This window comes from Plectropomus leopardus, chromosome 15, assembly GCF_008729295.1.
Source record: "Plectropomus leopardus isolate mb chromosome 15, YSFRI_Pleo_2.0, whole genome shotgun sequence".
Taxonomy (NCBI): Eukaryota; Metazoa; Chordata; class Actinopteri; order Perciformes; family Serranidae; genus Plectropomus; species Plectropomus leopardus.
In genome coordinates, this window is record NC_056477.1 from 31,144,661 (window position 1) to 31,167,858 (window position 23,198).

The window sequence follows — 23,198 nt, forward strand, 5'->3', positions numbered from 1 at the left end:
AGGACACATTATCCTCCCTTTCAGCATGGAGCACAAGATTTTAGCGACTCTATCATCTTTGTGCTGATGCTGCAGAGAACTGACATTGGTGAGTTATGTTGACATGCTGCCACACAGTTTGGTCCTTCAGTATGTACTTTACCCTCTGGAAAATAATACTGAATATACTGTATGTGTGTTAACTGTACATTAAGATAACAAAGCAGTGACATATAGCTCGAGATAAAGTCCAGGAGCCATGTACAGTACACACATAGTGGAGAATGTTTAGCACAACATGAAATAGAAGCACCAAAAGTGGATATCTCCATCACTGAAGACAGTGCCATTCAAATACACTATTTTCTTTGGTTTGAGTAAAACTTGCTTAAGAAATACAGAAGTGATACTTAACTTACAGACCAACATTACAGCCCACTATTTTTTTTAATTAAAAAATGGTCCCAGTGATTCACACTGGGAATTGTACTTGTACTTTTAGTATACATAAGGTACCAGAGTGTATAACACAGCATCAAAATTGAACTTGTTTATCAAAAAATGTGCCAGTGGAGGATCCCCTTAACCCTGCCAGAGGTCCTAGCTAAGCCCCTAATGTCCTAAAATCCTACACACAGCCTAAAATCCAAGAAATATCCTAAAATAATGCAAACACCCCAAAATCCCACAAATGTCCTAAAATGTTGAAAATGTCACCAAATCCTAGAAACATCCTAAAATCCTAGAATTGTCTTAAAATCCAAAAAAATCCTAAAATCCTAGAAATGTTGTAAAATCTGTGAAATGTCCTAATATCCTGGAAATGTCCTAAAATCGGAGAAACATTCTAAAATCTTAAAAATGTTGCAAAATTCTAGAAATGTCCTAAAATCCTAGAGACTTCTTCATATTCTGGAAATGTCCTAAAATCCTACAAACCTCCTTAATTCCTAGAAACACTATAAATTTCTAAAAATATCCTAAAAACCTTCTACTACAACTGGCCCTTTGCCTCCTTTCATTTGCAAAAGTGGTCCCTAAGCAAAGCAAGTAGAGGATCCCTAAACAACAGTGAGCAGCTGTTAAAGGAAATTACTGAGCCTTTTTGTTTTATTTATAGAATAATAGCGCAAATTTCAAAGATGTCTCTGCTTTAGGTCATTTCATGACATTTGCTGAAAGTAAGAAAGAAATGGTATTGGTACCTCTCTCAGAGCCTCAGCGTAGGAGCTCATGTCAGTCAGGATGACCAGGACGTGCTTTTCACACTGGTACGCCAGGTACTCTGCTGACGTCAGTGCCAGGCGAGGCGTGATGATACGCTCAATGCTGATTGGTCACAGAAAAAAGTAGGTTATTCGACTGAACACATAGCAGGTCTGAATTAAACGATTCTAAAGACTGTCCATACATTTTACATTTGAGAATATCAAGCCAGTAAACATGTCATTCTGTGTATAGAACATTACTCAATCACAGCCCCTTTTACACTGCCTGTTCTAGGCAGGAATGTTGTGCTGATGTGCTGCCTCGCCGCTCTGTATGATTGCAGAATTGGGGGACAAAGTTGTCTATCCTTTGAACCAGCAACCAAGTTAATAACAGCACCAAATGAAGGTCTTTGTTAAATGGACAGCTGGCAGTACGGGATCATTGGTAGGATGGGTGTGACATTTTGACAGTGTGTTATTGCATGCGCCCTACCGCAGGAGAAAAAGGGCTGGTAACTGATCCAAACATCCAAGCCAGAGACTAACTGGTATATGTAACAGTTTCTGACTGAATCTTACGTGGGGTCATTTGCCAGATTGAGGAAAAGGCAGACGTTGTCCATGGAGCCATTCTCCTCAAAATCAGACTTAAAGAAGCGGGCAGTTTCCATGTTGACCTGACAGACAGAAGACACATGTTAAGGTTGCGGATGAAACATGTCAGTCATGTATCACTGCGCAGCCACTGAGCGGCATGCACTGAATACCCCTAACAGCGCAAACCCAAGCCCACCATTTTTAAATAACCAAGCTATTGAAGCGGCCGCAGTTTTGTATCTTTTTTTTCTTTTTCCCAAAATAGAAACCAGAAAGATCACGCCGTGGTCCTCCATGTGCCGCTCTGTGCATATGTGTGTGTCCCGTTGAAGATGATGTCATGGCTGTTTTGCTTGGCGTCGCTATGACAAGCAGCTACACTGAGGGAGTACTATCTTCTAATGGAAAATGACCCCCAGAAAAGTACCCGATACCACAGGCAAGCAGAGTAGAGTAGAGTAGAGTAGACCTAGTACCATGTAGTGGAAACGCGCATTTAGTAAGAGCGTGGGTACTAGACTTACCTTCCTGCAGTAAAGCCCTGTCTCTCACTTAACATGTGTGGCACATTATTAAACACAAAATACATCAATAGAGTCCCTGGACTGTTGAGGAGCTGAACCAGTACATCTACCAAGAATGGAAAAGAATTTCACTATCAAAACTTCAAAAATCCTCAGTGTACTCAGTTCCCAAACTCTAATTGAGTATTCTTAACAGAAAAGATGATATAACGCAGTGGTAAACATGCCTTTGTCTCAACTATTTTGGATAGTGTTGCAAGCATCAAATTCAGAATTAGTGTATTTTGTTTTTTGGACATTAAATATCTTGTCTTTGGACTGTATTGAATTGAATATAGGTCAAAAAATGAATCATTGCATTCTGTTTTTATTCATACACAGCCTCCCAGCTTCTTTGGAATTGGGGTTGTAAAATGCATTGTGTCTGTGCAGATTGGGAAAGTCCCCCAGCCACATCTTTTAACCATTTTTAAACTTTGGTTTTCTTTTCAACACAGATTAACCATGACACAAAGCATATCTAAGTACAACAGGAGAGGGGAAAGTTGATGGAGGTTCTGCCGGGCTCCAAGCTCGCTCAACTATTGTTGGAGCACAGAGTGAAAAGGGGCAGGACTTAGGAAAGGTCAATTGGTGGAGAAGTGGAAGAGAGAATGATTAGTATTTAGCAAGTGAAGCAAATGGGTGTATGTGTGTGTTTGTTAGAGGTCAACCTCTGACAATCGGGGGAGGGACAGGAGCGGCTGAGAAGGAGGGAACTTGATACTGCAGGGCTGACAGCGTTAAAGGGCCTGTTGAATTAGTAAGCTGTCTACACAGCCAGGGGATATGCTCAGAGGTGCAGAAGTAACAAGAGGGACTTAAGGTTAAATCACCTGGTGAATAAAAGACAGAAAGCAGGGTGGGAGTGGGGACAGGGCGTCACGTCAGTTAAAACGGGGATTATGGGCACAGCTGGGGGCTGGGGGTGGGTTGGGGGCTTTGAACAAGTGTCCACTGAACACTACAGTTTGCCTGCTTACCCCCATGGCTGCAAAGACAATGGCAAAGTTCTCAGCACTGTAGTCCATCACATCCTTGGACTTCTGCACCAGGCCAGCCTGGCGACAGATCTGGGCAGCAATCTGGGCGCAAAGTAACAAACAGCAGACAGTCAGGAGGTCTCAAGGTCAACACACACACACACACACACTTTGAAAACATAACAATTGTCAAATTAACAAATCAAAATGTATTTTTTCACATACTGTAAAGTGAAGCTATATTTCAAGTAGGGCAAGATTTGACAGTATTTCACTGAAAAAAACAATCCAGGGTCCACTTACTGAACCCAAAGCCTTCTGAATCCCTCAGCAAATATAATTAGAGTTACCTTCCACCATTTGAAAGAGCCCAAGGTTATAAATAAACTACTCAAGCTCAAAGGTTCAACTGAGATCTGCTATCAGTTAGCATTTATCATCAATTATCATCACCATTTTTATGGGCTGATGATGCAGACACACTAGTGGTAGGATCATTCAGGTTCACAACCTGAAACCAGATGAGCAACACATGATATGATACTCATCAAATGTATCTGACACACTGAAACAACCGGTGTAGACTACTTTGCTTTGCACACTTTAGTTTTATTTGATAGAAATTCCTTTTCTTTTTTTTCTTTTTTTTTTGGAGGGTGCGTTTTTCAGAGAGAGTTGATGGGCTTTGAGTCTGTTTACTATTTACAAAATGAATTCTTGAAAGTAGATCAATTTATCCTTGGTTTAGGTCTCAGAGAATAAGATAGCATCAGATAATTATAGAATATCAGCTACAGTCTAAAGACTTCATGCAGACAGTATTAATTCATAAATGAAATAAACCATGACGGCAGTATCACACTTTTACAGCGTATCAGGGTATTTAGAAACCTCGAAGATATGTTTTTCAATACCATCATAAAAACAGGCACTCTTCTTTCTGTTAAACTCATTGTTTGAAGTGCACAGCACGCACCACCAGAGCTCAGTCTCTGGTCTCTACTGGTGGAACAGGCAGCTGAGCTGAAAGACACAGCAACACCTAGTGGTGGAGGGAGAAGCTATAGCACTGTAAACATCCGGTGGCCAACAGGCAGAGAGACCATGGGGAATAAACACGTTTTTTTTTTTACATCTAACTTGGTGAATTAAGGATTTATTTGGACCAAACCGGAGCTGAACAGTGGACTTACTACTTTGATTACTAGCAAGAGTGACCAAGATGGTTTGGTTGAGTTTTATTTTGTTTTGAAGTGAAGTGTGTTTTATGATGTGTTTAAGAGGCAATTAAGCCTCATCAGTCTCCTATTGCAGAGAGAAAGTTGAATTCAAAAGGTGTGCAATTGTACTTCTCTGTTTTAAAAGACAAAAAGGTGTGAGAACATGACTTTTCTTAACATTTTGTGTGTTCCTACTGTGTATTTATTCATCTGAAAAACTGAAAGTAAATAGCACACTCGCTGGATGGGTTGGGGGTTATCACTGCACACTTATACCATCATAAACAGTATACCCTGATGAAATTTCAAGGAGGTATGAAATATTCCATACCGCCCAAGCCTAGTTTAAGTCTTAAAGAATTAGAGACCATAAGAAAACATACAATATCAGCTCAGTCTAAAGGCTTCATACAGACAACTTATGCAGTCTCAATCATTAAATACAACTACACCAAAATAATTTCTTCACTGAAAATAATGAATAGCGCAGAGTGACAAGTCCGTGTGATACTTGATGAATTTATGGAATGAAAGAGGAATTTCACGCCTATCACATAATGTCATAGCCGCTGTGTTGATCTGGCCTGACCTCTCCGTGCACCCTGAGCTCAGGCACCTGGCCCATTGAAGAAACCACCACATGATTGACCTCTGTGACATGTGCTTAATGAAACAATGAGCCAAGTTTTCACACCATCCTGATGGCACGACCAGAGGCTCATCATTAGGCGGACAACACATGCCGTGGTTGTTTGGCCGGCTACACAGTGGGACCCTTTTGATCACTCATTTTCAAACTGCAGATGGGATTGAGGGTGACGGCTGTGTTTATGTTCATAACACAATAAACTATTACAGAAACTGATGCTATGACAAATTTTGCTCAGTACATTTTTATTATAATACAAATAGACAATTTGATTTTTTGAATTTTTGATTTTTCACCATGGCAGTGATTTTTCTTAGGAGTTACTAAATGTTCCACTATGTTTAGCAGCTAGTTCTTACTCTGTGTGTGTGTGTGTGTGTGTGTGTGTGTGCCTTGTTTGGTGCTGTGCAGGTAGTGTGCAGTGGTTTTTCACTGGAATTTTCAACAAATTATGCTTATGAGAGCCTCTCTGCAGTTTTAATCTAAATTTTTGTAAACAGTAGAATCTGAAATATACTTTGTGAGGAAAAAGACAAAACAAAGCAAATTAACATTTAAAGAGTTAAAAACAGTTAAAAAATGAGGACTTCAAATAACAGAAATCCACAAAACCACAATAGTCTGGGTTGACCCTTTGAAAACTTGCTTCTTATGCAGCTTTAAATGCCTTTCACAAGTATTTAATTAAACCTTTGAACTCTGAGCAAACTGGTGCGATTTCTCTCAAAAACACGGAAAAAAAGGCAATGAGCAACTTGATAAATGTTCGAAAAATTGCAAGAAATCAGTAGAATTAGAATTTTTAATAAGATAGGGAAAATGTCTAGGGAAAAAAGAAAAAAAGATAGGGAAAACTTATTTATAATAATCCTAATAACATATTTAAAACTACGTGACAAAATTCTGATAATTTTTAGCACATTTTTCAAGTTATTTCCTCTCTTCTTGCAAATTTTTAGGTAATTTCTTCTTTCATTGCTCATCCCACTCTCTCCATGTTTGAGCAAAAATCATGCCAATTTGCCATGGTTTCAAAGGGTTAACAATGCAATATTTTCAATGAAAACCAAAATCTAACTCTGGCTTTACTCAAAAGCATAACGCTAAAAATATTAACATGAAGTATTGCATCTTATCAGGTTAGTTACAGTGACGGGGGGAAGAATGAAATCAGCATTTAATTCTGGGACAGCTGATTTTAACTAACCAGCCAAGGTTTCACTGCCAAAACTACAATTACCACCTCACCATTATATGTCTCTGTGCACCAGCCAAGTCTCATGTTAGTGAAAACATGGATGCTTCACACACTTAATCATTATGACCTATTAAACATTTGTTTAACATGTTGTCAAACTTAGCATATGATTTCTTGCATTATGATCTAAATAGGGTTTTGGGATGCGACAGCAACCTTTGACCTTCAACCACCAAATTCTATCCAGTTCATTTTTCAGGTAAAACATTTGTGCCAAATTTAAGGAAATTTCGATTTCGAACGAGACTGATGAAAAGGTCACGCTGACCTTGACCTTTGAGCACCAAAATCTAATCAGCTCATCCTTGAGTCCAAATGTCTGTGCTGCATTTGAAAACAATCTCTCAAGGTATTCATGAGAAAGGGCATTCACAAGAATAAGAAGAGATGATAGTGACCTTGACCTTTGACCTATGACCACCAAAATCCAATCAGTTCACAGTTCAGTCCAACTAAACCTTTGTGCCAAAAGTCAAGAAATTCCCCAACCGCGTTCCCGACATAGTGCGTTCATGAGAATGGGATGAACGGATGTACAACCTGAAAACATAACACCTTTAGCCGTGACTCTTAGGGTATTTAATGCATTTAATAATCGTTACTTATATATTTTTTAAAGGTCCAGTGTGTTGGATTTTAGAGCAGCTATTGGCAGGAATGGAAAATAATATTTAACACATTTTTATTACGGCCACTGTCGTTTTCCTACATTCAGAAGAAGTTTAATCTCTGCAACCTCACCAGTTGATGTCTATATCCTACACACTGGGCCTTTAACTGCCCATACTCACACAAAAAAATATATGTTAACATTTCTACTTGAATTTTGGAAACCATTGATGGTGGCAGATAGAAATGAAGTGGAAACATAGTCTTGTTCGCTGCCTCAAGGTGCTATATATTTGGCTGTCATAACAATTTAAAAATAAGGTTTTAGTGGGTATCAAAACATCTCCCACAATACATAAAGAAAATACAACGCTGTAACTGGCTGACAATTGCAAACCATTGTAAGACAGTAATGCATTAAATTTTGTCCCTGAGCACTGATGTGCACAGGATTGCAGGAGTGGGAAGATGAATACAGGGGTCAACATTGGTTTTTAAATCCTCTTTTTTCTGCTGAAGAGCATCAAGAACAACCAATGGTCTATCACACAAGAAACCTCAATTGTGCTGGAGTGCTTCAGTAAATTGAATCAGTCAATATTGTTTCGTCAGATACAATGGAGTTGTCTTTGTGGCCATTGTTTATTTCACTTTATTTCATTTTTTTGCCTTGGGACAATTTCCAAAGCTGCCCTATTTATACTACTGTGTTGTGACAAAATCCTCCATTTCCTGTGGAAACAACACATCACTCTCCTCCTTTAAGTATGACCTGATCTTGTTGGCTTTCCACTCAGCCACAATAAAGCTGTGTGTGCTGCACAGCTGTCTGTCACAATGATTAAACCAGAAACTGGAGCAAAAGCTGCAGCTCTGTGAGTGCTACACAAAAACAATGAGTTTGGTTGAAGTTTCCCTTTCTTTAACGCTTTGAAACCCGGACAGACATCCATTGCTCAGACTCAGATGAAGCAATTGGTTTGATTTCTTTCAAAAACATAAAGAAAAAGGCATTAATTAACTTTGCAAGAAATGTCCTGCAAATAGCAAATATCCTGCAAATACAAGAAATTAGCAAAAGGTGACATAAAAGGTCCAGAATTGGTTAAATAAGAGAGAGAGATAGAGAGAAAGAGAGAGAGAGAAAGAAAGAGAGAGAGAATCATTATGCAGTTATAAAATTGACCACTCAAAGCACTTTAACACTTCATGTCACATTCACCCATTCACACACATATTCACACACAAGTTGCTGAGGCTACTGTACAAAGTGCCACCAGCTACTCAGTAATCATTCACACACACTCACACTCCGATGACGCAGCATCGGGAGCAATTCGGGGTTCAGCATCTTGCCCAAGGACACTTCAACATGTTACATTCTGACAAATTGTTATTCGTATTTAATTTTAGCAATGTTTTTCAGGTTTTCTGGTTTACATTGTTTGTTCATTCTACTACTTTTTTTTCGAATTTAATTTCCCTAGCTTTTTATTCAGTTTTTGCTATTTAGAAATGTCCAGCGCATAGCAACAAAATTGGTAAAAGCTGACAAAAAAAGACTAAAAAATTGGTTGAAAATGACAGGGAGAGAGGAAGAGAGAGAATCTTTAGACAATAATAAAAAAAAAATCAAGAAAATATCAAAGAAAATTAAATTTAGAATTATTATAAAATTGTAAACTTAAAATTCTGATATATTATTATTATTTCAAATTTTGCAGGTCATTTCTTGTTTCTTATGGTTTGTTTGTTTTATTTTCTGTAAGCCTTACTTTTTTTCTATTTTTTGTCATTTCTTGTTGACTTGCTCATTGCCACCTTTCCAAATTGCTCAAGTTTCAAAGGTTTAAGGGTGTGTCCAATCAATCCCATAAATCAGTGGCTTTGTTGCTGAGGGATTCTTCCTGATTTTTTACGATGTACATTATACATTATATTATACACTAAGCATATTTATTTTATTTTATTTTATATTATATCCTTTATTAATCCCCAATGGGAAATTAATTTTTTTTAACTCTGTTGTCATACGCACACAGGCCCGAAATACACACACATGCACAAACAGGGCCGACACACATGTATAGTGACCAAGAGGCAAACTGGCACCTCTCCAACTACCAGTTCACGCTCCATACTTGGTCCGAACAGGGAATCAAACTGTCCACCCTCCGGTTCCCAAACCTAGTCCCTAACTAAATGTGGGTAAATCATGTAATAACCTTACAGCACCAAGCAATTAACTTTTGTCACGTTTTACTTCACCTCAACACCTTTTAGAAAACGTGACTTATGGATGTAGGCTAACATTTGTTTAATTTACATGGAAAAACTAAGTCATGCATTTCCATTTTGAGGCAAGAAAAACCTAGAAAAGGAAGCAGAAGTCAAATACTTATCATGTGACACTGAGGACCAGCTGACACACATGACTGAGCTGACTCATCCATGTTAAACATTTCCACTGTGACAGTGCCACAGAAACAAACACAGAATTATCCCAAAGCATTTATCTTCAGATTTTGGCCTTCCAAGAAGCAAACTTTTTGTTTATCAAAAATATATTATATTTTGAAAACACCAAACAACAACACCAAAACCTGCTTAGTTTAAGGGAAGAGCTCAGTAGAAGGGTTATTACCAGTTTGCTATATGTTTAAGAAATGATGGATGGATTATATTTTACTTAAATTATTCCCTTGAAATTTTTAGAACAACATCACATTTCTTGTGCTGCTTTCAGACACCTTTCACAAGTATTTAAACCATTTGAACCCTGAGCAAAGTGGTGCCATTTCTTTGAAAAAATGGGAAAAAAAGAACATGACAACATGATAAGAAATGTTCCACAAATTGCAGGAAATTAGTAAGTTTAGAAAATATTTTTTAAAAAGCTATGAAAAAGAATGTCTGGAAAAAAGAAAAAAAAAACCAGGGAGAAATGTCTCAGTGAAAAAAAAGAAAATTATGGAAAAATGTATTGAGGAAAAAAAGGCAGCAGAAAACCTTTATTTAGAATTATCATAGTTACATATTTCTAAATGTGTTACAGATTTTTAAGCACTTTTCCCCAGGTAATTTCCTTGTTTGTTTTTTTAACCTTCTATTTTTTAAACTAAATTTTAGGTAATTTCCTTGTACTTTTACTCATTTCTTGCTAATTTTTTCATCGTTTCTTCTGTCATGGCTTATTGCCTTCTTTCCATGATTTTGAAAAAAAAAATGCCTTACCCCTTGCCAATGTTGCCAAAGGTTAAGGCAATTAATGCATTGAGATCACTGAGGAGTTAGTGGTTAGTGGAAGGTGTCCATTCTACATCCCTGACACATTAAAATCTGAAAGAATGCAGAAAACTGATGTGTCCAGGGAATGCACCCTCTTATTTACCCAAAAACAGTAAATTGTGAACAACAAATCTGTGTTGAAATCATAGTGGCGTCACTGTGGATGACTTTACTGATGGCTGGATGCACTGCATGACCAATGCCTGAAGTCAACCTTGCTGAACTGCAGCATGTTGCACTTTCGTGGTGTTCACACTGGCAGCGTTGTTGCTGTGATGCTTCTGCAGGGTTGCCTGCTGCTATGAGTTCTGAATTTCCACATTCATAGGCACAAATTCCACTCATTTATGAAATTGTGCAAGCTCCTGCATTGTTAACAACACGGTCCTGCAAATGTTTCACAATAAAATACCTTGTGTCAGCAACTGGTGGGATTCTGTCAACACAGATGTTTTCAGAGGGCTTTTATTTGGAAACAGAAGCAGGAAGGTTAGAGTAAAACTGATATAATGTGTATTATATATAATTGGATTTCCTTAACTCCGTGAAAGTTATATTAACTCTATATCACCTTTTATTACAGTTTATATGTCTTTATCTATCAAAACACCTTTTTCACTGTCTATTTCTGATGACTTATGCGTGCAGCATGCGTAAAAAACATCAGCGAGCCACTATTTCTCTAGAGGTGCTTTGGTTGACATGCTGCTGAGATGCATCTGAGCAGCACTGCTCACACAGTCAGTGTGCTTCTGAAGTTACTTCTGAAAGTACTTCTCATGTCACAGAGACCACTGAGAGTGGAACTTGTGTTTTGGGTGTTATTATCATACTGTCTGTGATGTAATGGTGTTTTTGTTCCGATGCTCTGCACGCTGGAGGCAGCGTTGGTGGGACCACACAAATGTCCTCAGTCCCTGCTGGTAGACAATAACCTTATATTTTTAGGTTTATAAAATATACCCGAATTTACAAATGTGAAGGAAAGTAGTGTAAACATTCCTGTAATCTTACTGCGCAGGAATGGTCAATCTGCTACTCATATATCTCACACCAGATCCTGTTTTGTTCATCGACTCAATAAGGACATTCAGGTTTTTCATGGTAGTAGCAGCTCTCACAGCCTGCAGCAGATATGAGCACCGGGCCAATTCTTTGCAATGCCACCCCACCACATTTGCTGCTTTTTAAAACTTGTGCTCTTCAGCTCTGACCAATGCTGAACTTCTGGTATTACTTTACTTTCATTTAGAAAATATTCCCAGGATGCTGGTAATGAGGCATCAGAGGAATTTCTCCTCCAGCTGATAAATGGTTTGGCGGTGTTACCTCGTTGTGGGGCAGCCCAGCAGCAGAGAAAATAGGGATCTTCTGTCCTCTGGCGATGCTGTTCATGCCATCGATGGCTGAGATGCCGGTCTGGATCATCTCCTCAGGGTAGATACGGCACTGAGGGTTGATGGGCTGACCTAGCAAACACAAAAGGAGCTACATTAAACCAATCACTGTCAGGAAAGTGTATATAATTAGTATTAATAACTGCAGTATATGATCAGCCTGCTTCCTGTTGTTTGTCAGACACATTATGGTTCTATCCTCAGACCTGGGACTCATTAGAGCACCTTATGTGGGCCTTTAAACAGGTGAAGAAACAGATGTGCTGTCAGCATGGTTTATTGAAATATGCCTTTACTTTTGTTTTATTTAGTGTTCTCTTTTGACTTATTTACTATCTAATGAGCAAATTGTGATTTTACAGAAAGTAAAATCACAATTTACTCATTAGATATTCCTTGAAAGTTAACCCCTTGAAAAATTAACATATTGTCTTGATTTTCTTGGAAAATGGAAGAAGGAAATGAGCAATGAAAGAAAAATACCCAAAAATTAGCAAGAAATTGGTAAATATATAAATAAATAAAAAAATCACCTGTTCATAAAAAAGAAAAGAGATAAAAAAAGAAAAAGAGAGAAAAAACAGTATATCTGTGAAAAAAATGTATGTAGGCAAACTTCAACAGGTTGTGCACCCTTAACCCCTTCAAACCTGAGCAATTTGGCTCGATTTCTTTCAATAACATGGACAGAAGGGCAGAACTTATGAGCAACGAAAGAATAAATAACCCAAAAAATAGCAGGTTATTGGTGAAAAGTACAAGAAAATTACCTGGAAAAAAAAGACGAAATAAAAGAAAAACAAAAAAAAGAAAATTGAAATGACCTGAAAATTATAATAATTTTGTAAAATAAATTGGATCATCATAGAAATGATTTTCCATAGTGTTTTTCTTTATAAAAAGCACTTTTCTAAATCTACTAATTTCCTTCAATCAGTGGAACATTTCTTACCAAATTGCTCATTGCCTTTTTTCCTATGCTTTTGAAAGAAATTGCACCCATTAGCTCACGCTTCAAAAGGTTTAAATACTTGCAAAAAGTAGAAAAGAAAGCAGCACAAGAAAAGTGATATTACTCTGGGTTTCAAGGGATTAATGGTGTCAAACTGCAAATGTTTTTGAGCATATTTTATCTCTAATAGATGAAAAATCTTTCTTAATGTTTTCTTGTAAAAGACATCCAAGTGGCAGGTCACTGAGGTCATACCCATGATGTCCAGGTAGTCCTCAGCGAGGACGCTGGGCCCGCGGTCGATGGGTTTGCCGGAGCCGTTGAAAACACGCCCTGAAAGAGGTAGAGTTTCTCCTTTGAGCTAAGTAGATTAAGTCCATCATTTGATAAACAACAACTATTTGGTTTATCTGGAAGTTGAATTGAAAGATAATTACTAAGAAAGAGATAAAAATGAAATTCATTAGATGACGCTTCCAACCATATCTGATCTATTCTGTTTTGTATCAGACTCTAAACAGATAAGAGTGGCTCTGATGGCTCTTACAGAGTCTACAAGTAAAGAGTACAAGTAATTATAAATTCATGGACGTGATTAATGATACTTCAAAAACAAAAGCAGGTTTACTTTCTAATGCTATTGAATTATATGTAACCTTGTGCTGTACTGAGATAATCACACTTATTGAGACATTCAAGAACATTCAGACAAAAAGCTTTGATTGAGTGCTGTTTTGCTTTTAACATTTAATGAGTAGATTGAACATGTCAGTAAAATAAGCATTTTGAAGGAAAATGCAGTATGAAGCCTTAAACAGCATTTCGCCTGCTTTAAAAATGTTATCATTGTGTTACAAAGACAGAAGGACGAAAGGGGAAGTGTGCGAGTGTAAACAAAACCTGAACTGTGTGCTAATAAGAGGAGTTTTACTGTAAGTGACACATTTTGGATTAAATATGTGAAATCAGGTTGATCATACCAAGCATGTCTTCTGACACTGGGGTGCGCAGGATGTCACCAGTGAACTCACAGGCCGTCTTCTTGGCATCAATGCCTGATGTTCCCTCAAACACCTAAACAAACAGACATGACAAGTTGTTGAGATTTTTTTTTTATCTCAAATTTCTCTGCCCTGGTAAGGGCTCCGCCACATTTGAGCCAGATTAGAGTCACAGTACAAATAAAAACTTTGACCTGCTGGTTAAGCTACAGGGCAATACACTACTAGACAATGAATTTCCTGCGGAGAATGCGTGTGGATGCTGAAAGCTGAAATGAATTCAAATCCATGGCTGAAATTGCACAAATATAAAACAAACTGCCTGCAACATCTGAAAATCTGTTAGAAATGAAAGCTGAACTGCTTTACCTTCAGATGCTAACAGCAGAAATACACTGCTGTAAAAGGTGAATGTTAAATGGAAATACTGCCAAAGGTGGAAGTTGAAATTCTTTAACTCAAAAGGCTGAAAGAAGAAATTATTTGTAATTTAGAAGGTATGGAACATGGGAAAAAAAGTTTAATAGAAGCATCTTTGTCATCAAAGAGCATAATGTTCTGACATTTACATGGTTCCTCTGAAAGTATGCAGAGGGAGCAGTCTCAAAACATGCACAAAAGTACACTTAGCGACCTGTTTAAAGTTTAAATGTTGTCTGTGGATAAGAGCATGGACAAAAAGGAAAAACTTTTAAAGTGGAGTAGCTTGAAGATTTTCAGATTTTTTTCAAATTCACTTTAAGTTTTTTTTTTAGGTTATATTCTTATTATATTACAATCTAGGGTGTTTATTTTGAAAATTCTGCTTTCTCTGGGCCTCCTGCTAAACTATTGTAACCATCTGGGGGCTTGTATTTTTAAAATCAGTTCTTGTTTAGGCCCTCCCAATAAACTCTTGTTACTATCTGGGTGCTTTTATTTGGAAAATCTAGCCAACACCGTTCATTATGCTAGGTCTAAACTGTCACCCCATGGGGGCCTGATTTGGCCCGCAGGCTTAAAGTTGAGTATCGCTGGTCTAGTTCCATCAGTCAATCACTCAATCAACTGGTTACATTTAATAATATAAGATTCATTCCCTTCAGTTCCTCCAATTAGTGCATTAAAAAAGTGTAACAGTGCAGCTTAGTCACCAGTTACTATTTTTCAACAAAACATATTCGCATAGATGCAGTTTTTTCAATGAGGGAGGAAGAGGATGAAGAAAAATATTTTTTAACTGGTTAATTTTTACGGGAAAAAAAAACAGACAAATTATTGCTCAAAACAAAAGGTCTTTCATATGTCCAAAAACAGGTCTGGAGAGAATCTTTAAAAAATGACTCACAGACAGATTGTTTTATCTTTTAAAAGCTAAGTAATTAGTAACAGCTTGAAGTTTTTAGCAGATGCTCCTTAAAGCAGGGATGGGCAGTTTAATTGTACCCTAACAGTAACCCATAATAAACGTTACCATATTATAACTCAAGTGCACAGAGTGAAAACTACACTTCTGTACCTTGTCTTGGCCCTGCTTTCAGGCTTTAGAAAGTCTGGCCTGTGATGAGACAATTTGGTCAATCATGGGTTATTTCAGAGAGAGAGGGCGTTCCTATTGGCTGTTCTATAAATGCAGTTGAGGGTGCAAATTCTACTTATCCACGTGTGTCGAGCCCAGCTTTAAGCAGGAAGGAGTAAATTGTGAATTTTTTGGGGACTACTTTCAGCTGCGGATTCATTAGTTATAAATTGGTAAATTTCAGTTATTTTGGATTCTGTTTCTCACCTGGACAACTGCCTTGCTTCCAATCACCTCCAGGACCTGCCCACTCCTCTTGGTGCCATCCGGCAGGGTCAGGTGAACAATCTCAGCATATCTGGGGAACTAGTTCAAACACATTCAACACAGTTTATATTCAGCTGCCAGAAAACTACATTTCTATCATTCATAAATATGCACAAATATTATTAATTATTAAAATATTATTATGTAGAGTGGTGATTTACTTTTGCTTCTGATGACACTTCTTTTACTGTTTGGTGAGTGATAGAGTTTCTAAAACCTAAGTCTTTGATTTGAAATGGATTTTCACATTAACCCTTTGAAACCTAGCTTCACATCAGTGTTCTTCTCAAAAACATGGGGAAAAAATCTAATGACCAACTTGACAAGAAATGCCAATCTATTTTTTCACTTTTTTTGTAAATTTTTGGGCGATGTTTTCTCCCCATGTTTGTAAAAAAATTCAAACCAATTTGCTCAGGTTTCACAGGAATAGGTTGTGATTAGTACTGTATGTAGTCATTGTCTGGCAGTGAAGCATTACAGTAATAATATTACTTTTCACAATAAGGAGAAGCATTGAGAAATTACTTATAAAATTCAGTAATGTAATTACAGAAGAACTGTTTAGGAACCTCACCTTCACATTATCAAGGATCACCAGAGGGCCGTTCACACCCGATACAGTAGAGTAAGCTGAAAGAGAGGAAAATGACAGAGTGCACTCATTTCTTTATTCCAATAGGCCATAAGACAGGAAAAAAATACAGGCAATACCGAAAGCCACCAATCCACATGAGAAGACGCAGACATCCTTACAACCAACGCTGTTAATAATCAGGAGCTGACCTTTCATGGTGAGATTTTAACAGCTTTCATGCACTCCCAGGCCCAAATGTCAAAGGCAGCCAAATGTCAGGAAATAATGCATGAAATTCACTTGTTCATGTATGGAGAGTACAATTACATAGGCATGTGGCTAGCTCTGAGCCTCCCAATAATAGTAAACTAATTGAAGGGTCACCATTAATGAAGGTTAGTGGAAGTAGCCCGTGTCCTTCCCCGACATCAAACCATAATAACTGCAGCAAAGTGTACTCAAAGAAAATACTAGAACTCAATGAAATTAGACATCCAACGTGTCACAAAAATAACACTGCACATTGCCATTTCCCTGAACTTTTGCAGCTGTGTATTTCTATAATCATCAATAAGATAAAACACCCCTTTCCTTCTCATTTGTTCTTAAAGCTCTCTCATGTAGGCTACCTTCAATAGGTTGTACATTCTTTACCCTTCGATACCTGAACACCTGAGCAATTTGGCTTGATTTCTCTCAAAAACATGGGAGGGTCATGAACAAAGAAAGAAATGACCAGTCAAATATAACAAGAAATTAATGAAGCACAAGAAAATCACCTTAAAAAATGTTGAAAAGCAAAGTAAAAAACAAAAAAAAAAACAAAAAAAACAAACATGGAAATGACCCAGAAAAAATCTAATAATTTTGTTTGATAATTATGAATATAGTTTTTCCCTAAACATTTTTACCTAGCTTTTGAAAAAATCATTTTCAACTAATGTCTTGCGATTACTACATTGCTAACTGAATTTTTCACGTTTTTGTTTTCAGAAATTGCATCAATTAGCTCAGTGTTAAAAAGTTCAAATACCTGTGAAAGGAATCTGAAAGCAGCACAAGAAAGTGATGTCGCTCCAGGTTTCAAAGGGTTGAAGTGACACTATTTGATGTGAAAATAATATAATACAATGATAATAATATAATGCCATTATTTCTTTCTTGTATTAAATGATTATTTTTTGGAACAACTACATTGCATGGAGTATGTCATGGAGTATGCAATGTCACACAGCATTTATAGCCCAAGTTAATGAGCAAACCCTGCTGATGGGAATCAGTACAACACACTTGCCTCAACTAGAAACACAAGCAAAAAAAATACAAAGCATAAACAATGCAATCACTGATCTCCTATTGAAAACTGATTACAAAAAAGACATCTGTCCAAAGTTAGACTAACGGGCTTCTTACACTCTCTTATTGTTGCTTGCAGAGTGTTCTAATTACTTACTTGTGGAAGCACAGTTAGCAAATTGAAACAAGACAACAGAGTGGAAAATCACAGAAACATCACTGTGTAAGTATTGCACAGTTACTATTAGAAACACTGTCTTTGTTCCAAAGGTATTATTCTCATACTGTGATTGGCTAGTACTTGTACTTTGACTGGCTAGTACGCATGCTGTGTTTGGCAAGAACTCCTACTGTGATTGGCTAGTACTTGCACTGTGTTTGGCTAGTACTTGTACTGTGATTGGCTAGAACTCCTACTGTGACTGACTAGTACTTGTACTGTGACTGGCTAGAACTTGTGCTGTGATTGGCTAGTACTCCTACTGTGATTGGCTAGAACTCATACTGTGATTGGCTAGTACTCGTGCTGTGATTGGCTAGTACTTTGCTGTGATTGGCTAATTCACTGCTGTGATTAGCTAGTACCCATGCTGTGATTGGCTAGTACTCTCCTGTGACTGGCTAATACTGTGCTGTGATTGGGAAATACTCTGCTGTGACAGGCTTGTACTTGTGCTGTGATTGGCTAGTACTCGTGCTGTGTTTGGTAAGTACTCGTGCTGTGTTGGCTAGTACTCCTACTGCGATATGCTAGTACTCCTACTGCAATTGGCTAGTACTTGCACTGTGTTTGGCTAGTACTTGTACTGTGATTGGCTAGAACTCATACTGTGATTGGCTAGAACTCATATTGTGATTGGCTAGTACTCGTGCTGTAATTGGCTAGTACTCGTGCTGTAATTGGCTAGTACTCTGCTGTGATTGGCTAATACTCTGCTGTGATCGGCTAGTACTCATGCTGTGATTGGCTAGTACTATGCTGTGACTGGCTAATACTCTGCTGTGACTGGGTAATACTCTGCTGTGACAGGCTTGTACTTGTGTTGTGAGTGGCTATTACTCGTGCTGTTTTGGCTAGTACTCCTACTGTGATTGGCTAGTACTCCTACTGCGATTGGCTAGTACTCCTACTGCGATTGGCTAGTGCTCCTCACGTTGACATGTCAAGCTTGGAATGGTGAGAATTAGAACAAAGATGAGTCGCCTCATTGACCTAAGTTTGCAAACATATAACACACATCAATGTTGCACACCTGTAGCAGCCGTTAAACAGAACTGATGTGCCTCATCAGATTATAAGTAAGCACTAAGAGCAACAATCAAAACACAGTGTTTTAACAGGTCCAATCTCCCTTCTCAATAGCAGAGCTGCATCAAGGTTTACTTCAAAACAAAAGACAGCTGTAATGGATAACTGGAGTGATAACAGTCTGGAAAACATCAGAGGATCCTCAGTTGAGACAAACAGAGGAGCAAAGGGTCTGGACCTAACACGTTCCTTTCTCTGAATGAAGAAATAGCATTCACTCTGCTGACATGGAAACCATTTTACGTCGCGTTTACAAGAAATTCATTGATGCCCCCCATCAGGGTTCCCCGTGCACATCTGCAGACCGCCATTGTTTCCACTGGGCTTTCTATCATGGTCTGGTGTTCCTCTTTATGTGCGAACCGTCAATCTAGGGGCCAATATCAAAGGCGCGGGGAAATTGGAGCAGACTGGTACGAACATAAAGCACTAAAGCTTAGCGGGGTGCATCCACTATGCCACTAATTAGGCAGAGGCCAACAAAATAACCTGTCAATGCGCTACAGTATTGCAGCCACTTCCCCCACACACCTGCATTTCACCCTCTATTAGCCAGACAGGCAGTGTATGTGTGTATGTGTGTGTATGTGTGTTGAGGGTGGAGTGGGAGATGTTGGTGGGAGGGTGGGGCAGAGATTATTTAGAGAGTAAGAGAAAAGATGGCTCAAGTGTGATGATAAAAACCAAGGGCACCACAAATACAAAAAAAACCCAAAAAACATTTTCCTCTACAAAATAAAATGAGTTTTACTCTAAACAGCCTTCTTTTATCTCAGTTCCGCCTCAGGGCCCAGATTCTCACACACATTTCACGGTTCTCTGTTTGTTTCAAAATCTTGCTCTGCAGTGGAGGAGCTAGTTTATGGATAACCTTTGATTTCCTCATTTGCCAGTCAGAGGCAAGAAGCAAGTAACTGATTTGAGCTTGGTTTAATAATTGAACTAATATTGAGCCTTCTCACATACAGCTTTATTCATAAGAAAAACATTATTTTACTTAATTCTGGCCAAATTATTGGCTGGGCTCACAAGCCAAGATGAGCTCATCACAAATATGTCTGTAATTCTCAAATATTGATGTTGGTATTAGCCCCTGAAATCCAGTATGGGTTGACATATACAGCACATTTCACAGCTGAAAGGCAAAAGTGTCAATATTCTTTGGCAGAAGAAATGGCAGTGGCGTTTTGTTTTGGGTTTGTTTTTTTTTTTTGTTTTTTTTAAATGATCAAACATATTATTAATTACCACGCCAGGCCAATAGAGCAAACATAACTATGAAATAGCAGGAGATAATAAAAATCTTAATAGCATTCTAGCGTTTCACTGCACTGTACATTTAACTTTTTTCTTTTTTCTTCCTACTGTAAATCTTTGTTTGAGAATTGTACAATATAAAAAATAAACCGCGAGACAATATTTGTTAACAACCTTGTAGTTTTCCGTACTGTTTCTGTAGATTATTACTTATAATTACTTATTTGGCAATTGTGGGCAATATAGCTAAATTAAATAGGCCTGCTTCACAGCAGTGTTCGACTTAATATGATCTCTGCATCAATGTGATGAAGTGTGCTGATTTGCTGGAAGTGGCCAACACAGACATACTTGACTTGTTATGTTATCCATTAACGGTTTCTCAGTTTCCCAGAAAATGTACCATGTTGAAAAAGCAACAGATGACAGCATGTCACTGGATGGTACACGTGAAGATCAGTCTCAGCCGTGTAACTAGCCTCTTAAAGACGGGAATGTCGGCCAGTGATTAAAAAAACCAAAACGCATTATGTACAGACTTTAATCGCACCATGATGAACGCATTAACGCTGACAGCCCTTCTATTAATATATGTGAATGAATCATCAAGTTTAACAGTGCCACAGTAACACTCTAACTTAATTAGTGGTAGTGGCTGTAGTGTGAGCAGGTGAGGCACATATTTTTGTATCTGTGAGCTACCACTGCAACAATCTAACCACATTTTGTGACCACAGCACCAGAGTGACTTGACTTATTTCAAGCTTGCAGTGAATACACCTCAAAGTTAAAGGCACTGCAGTAACTGCCTGCTAACGCTAGCCTCCATCTGTTGACCAGAGGCTTCAAGTTGACAGCTAAAACATGAACACTTCCTGCCTGAGACAAGCCAGGTCCTTCAAAATAAAACTACAATGGGTTCCATTTTTAATTATAACAATACTTTATAGAATGTTATCATAACAGAGCTTTACAGTATTTTACTTCATTATATCAGTAGTTTATTTGACTTCATTGTAACTGTAGTTCATTTGTTAATTTAGTATTTTTGTAGTTCACATTAGTTTAGAGGATATTTCAAAATATCAAGATATATACTGTGTATCACAATATAGCCTAAAAATTTTGTTATATTATTTCAAAGCCATATCACACAACACAGCCCTACAGGCCTACAGGCACAGGCTTCAAAAGTGCTCAAGAAATGATTGATGTTTATTTTCTCTCTCAGTTTGTGACTCCTGGGGTGAATAATTAATGATCCAGCAAAATAAACAATTGAATTTTACTTTCAATGTGCCTTACATTCTGCTGCTGCATCATGCGACCCGCAGAGATCGCATGATATATAATATATATATATATATATATACACACACACACACACACTGGTATTTTCTCATATGTTTAAGTTTTTTTTTTAACAAAATCCTAGTTTTTTTGCAAAATAATATATCTATATATAAACAAAATAACAGAATTGATTTGTTTTTTGCTTTAATTAGATTTTATTTTTTTTTAATTTCCCTTTCTTGTTTATATATTATATATATATATATATATATATATATATATATATATATATATATATATATATATATATATATATATATATATAAGGTAATATATATATATATATATATATATATATATATGTATAGGTGGTGCTCCTAATGAACAGTCCAGCTCCAAAAATAGAAAATCTATTCAGGTGGCAGGTTTTTTTAATTGTGGCAGACCACCACAAATAAATGAATGTATGGGAAAAATGTATTACCTATATATAATTTTTGAAACTCTCAAGTTGCTAATTGAACTGCTAACAATTTCCTGCACAGGGTAGAAGAAGTCTTAGCCTGAACCCCTGAAATCTCGGCTGTTGCCTCCAGAGGCTGAATTATCGTCAGACAGATAGCCAATGGGTTCTCTGATTGGCACTGACCTCAAAATTCTTGTAATCGTTGGACTCCAGGTTAAAAATTTGACCAACTACATGAAGAAATGAGGTAATGTCAAGTGCAGCATAAACTACATCATCTGTTCCATCATCGTTTTTCTTTATCAGCCATTTGGTTGCACAGAGTCTGAAGTGTGTATAAAATTTGAATGGGAAGTTCCAGAGGGATTAAAGGCCTAACCCTGGCCCTATATAGTAGCCCATCATTATGAAAAAAAATTCATGGCACCCTCTTACGTACAACTGTGATGATAAAGAAGTGATTTGCTCTCTCATTTCACAAGATAACAATCACTCAATGGGCTATACGGCCATGAGGTGTGAAGTAGCTACATTTCCCATTAGGTTTGGAAAACTTTCTCCACCCCTCTTTTGCTACTTCAGCTCAAGTGCAGCGGTCCCCTGGCTTGGCATGCAACAGCAGTGTGGGTCACCCTGCAGCCTGTTCAGCTGCCAGAGCCCTTTGTGTACAAAGATGTTAATTGGTCCTAATCCGCCACTAGAAGCTGTTTTGGTAGCCTGACCTCGCACCCTGAAGGACACCTTGGTGTGAAATACTAAAGAGCCCATTCAAGTGCCAGAGAAAAGAGGCACAGAGCATTCCAACACAATTCAATTTCCCAGCTGAAAGAGGGGGGAACTTGAGGGGAGGCGGGAGGTCAGAGCTGGGATGGAGATGGGGGCGCATCATCCTTCTGACAATAAATGAGCGCTACAAAGCAGTGGCTGCTGTGATGTGCAGCCTCACAATCACGTCTTAGCCTCTACTTCAAGGGATTCCCACAGCCCCACTGGACATGGGAATGCTAATTGCCTCAAACCTACAACCAGCCCTCACCCAACACAGACACAGACGCGTGCGCACACACACACACACACACACACACAGCCAAAAACATGTAACGGTGAGTTATAATACTTAAGACCCCTCAGCCTTTTTCTATGCTGTCGCCGTCACGTTTTCATTCACAGCTGATGGTTTGTAGTCGCAGCACCACACTATTATCAAAGCCGTTCTTTCCAAAAATGGCATAACACTGTCAATCACAGGGCCCAAAACAAACCTGTGCAACATATCTGTAACCATTAATCGGTTAACCGCCACGGATATTTGTGACCAGTTACACATTTCAGTCATTAGGTTAATTTTGCCACTCTTCAGTTTACTGCACCCCACCCATGTCTGTCAGGAGCTAGCTGACTAGCAGCGCACCTCATTCAGCAATTACTGCTAATAAGGCTGTCCTGACCAAACAGCGTTGCTGGGGAA

At 38.1% G+C, this 23,198-nt stretch overlaps 1 protein-coding gene across 1 annotated transcript in view; it reads right to left on the minus strand.

The window, feature by feature from the left end:
• The window catches only part of atp6v1ba (ATPase, H+ transporting, lysosomal, V1 subunit B, member a), a 56,846-nt gene that overhangs the window by 15,902 nt on the left and 17,746 nt on the right, over positions 1-23,198 (minus strand). The window contains exons 2-9 of the mRNA XM_042501954.1: positions 16,110-16,165; positions 15,473-15,571; positions 13,687-13,780; positions 12,962-13,039; positions 11,687-11,826; positions 3,334-3,435; positions 1,770-1,867; positions 1,185-1,308 (exon numbers count right to left, since the gene is read on the minus strand). Of these exons, the coding sequence (XP_042357888.1) occupies positions 1,185-1,308; positions 1,770-1,867; positions 3,334-3,435; positions 11,687-11,826; positions 12,962-13,039; positions 13,687-13,780; positions 15,473-15,571; positions 16,110-16,165 (791 nt within the window). The remainder of the gene's footprint in view (positions 1-1,184; positions 1,309-1,769; positions 1,868-3,333; positions 3,436-11,686; positions 11,827-12,961; positions 13,040-13,686; positions 13,781-15,472; positions 15,572-16,109; positions 16,166-23,198) is intronic.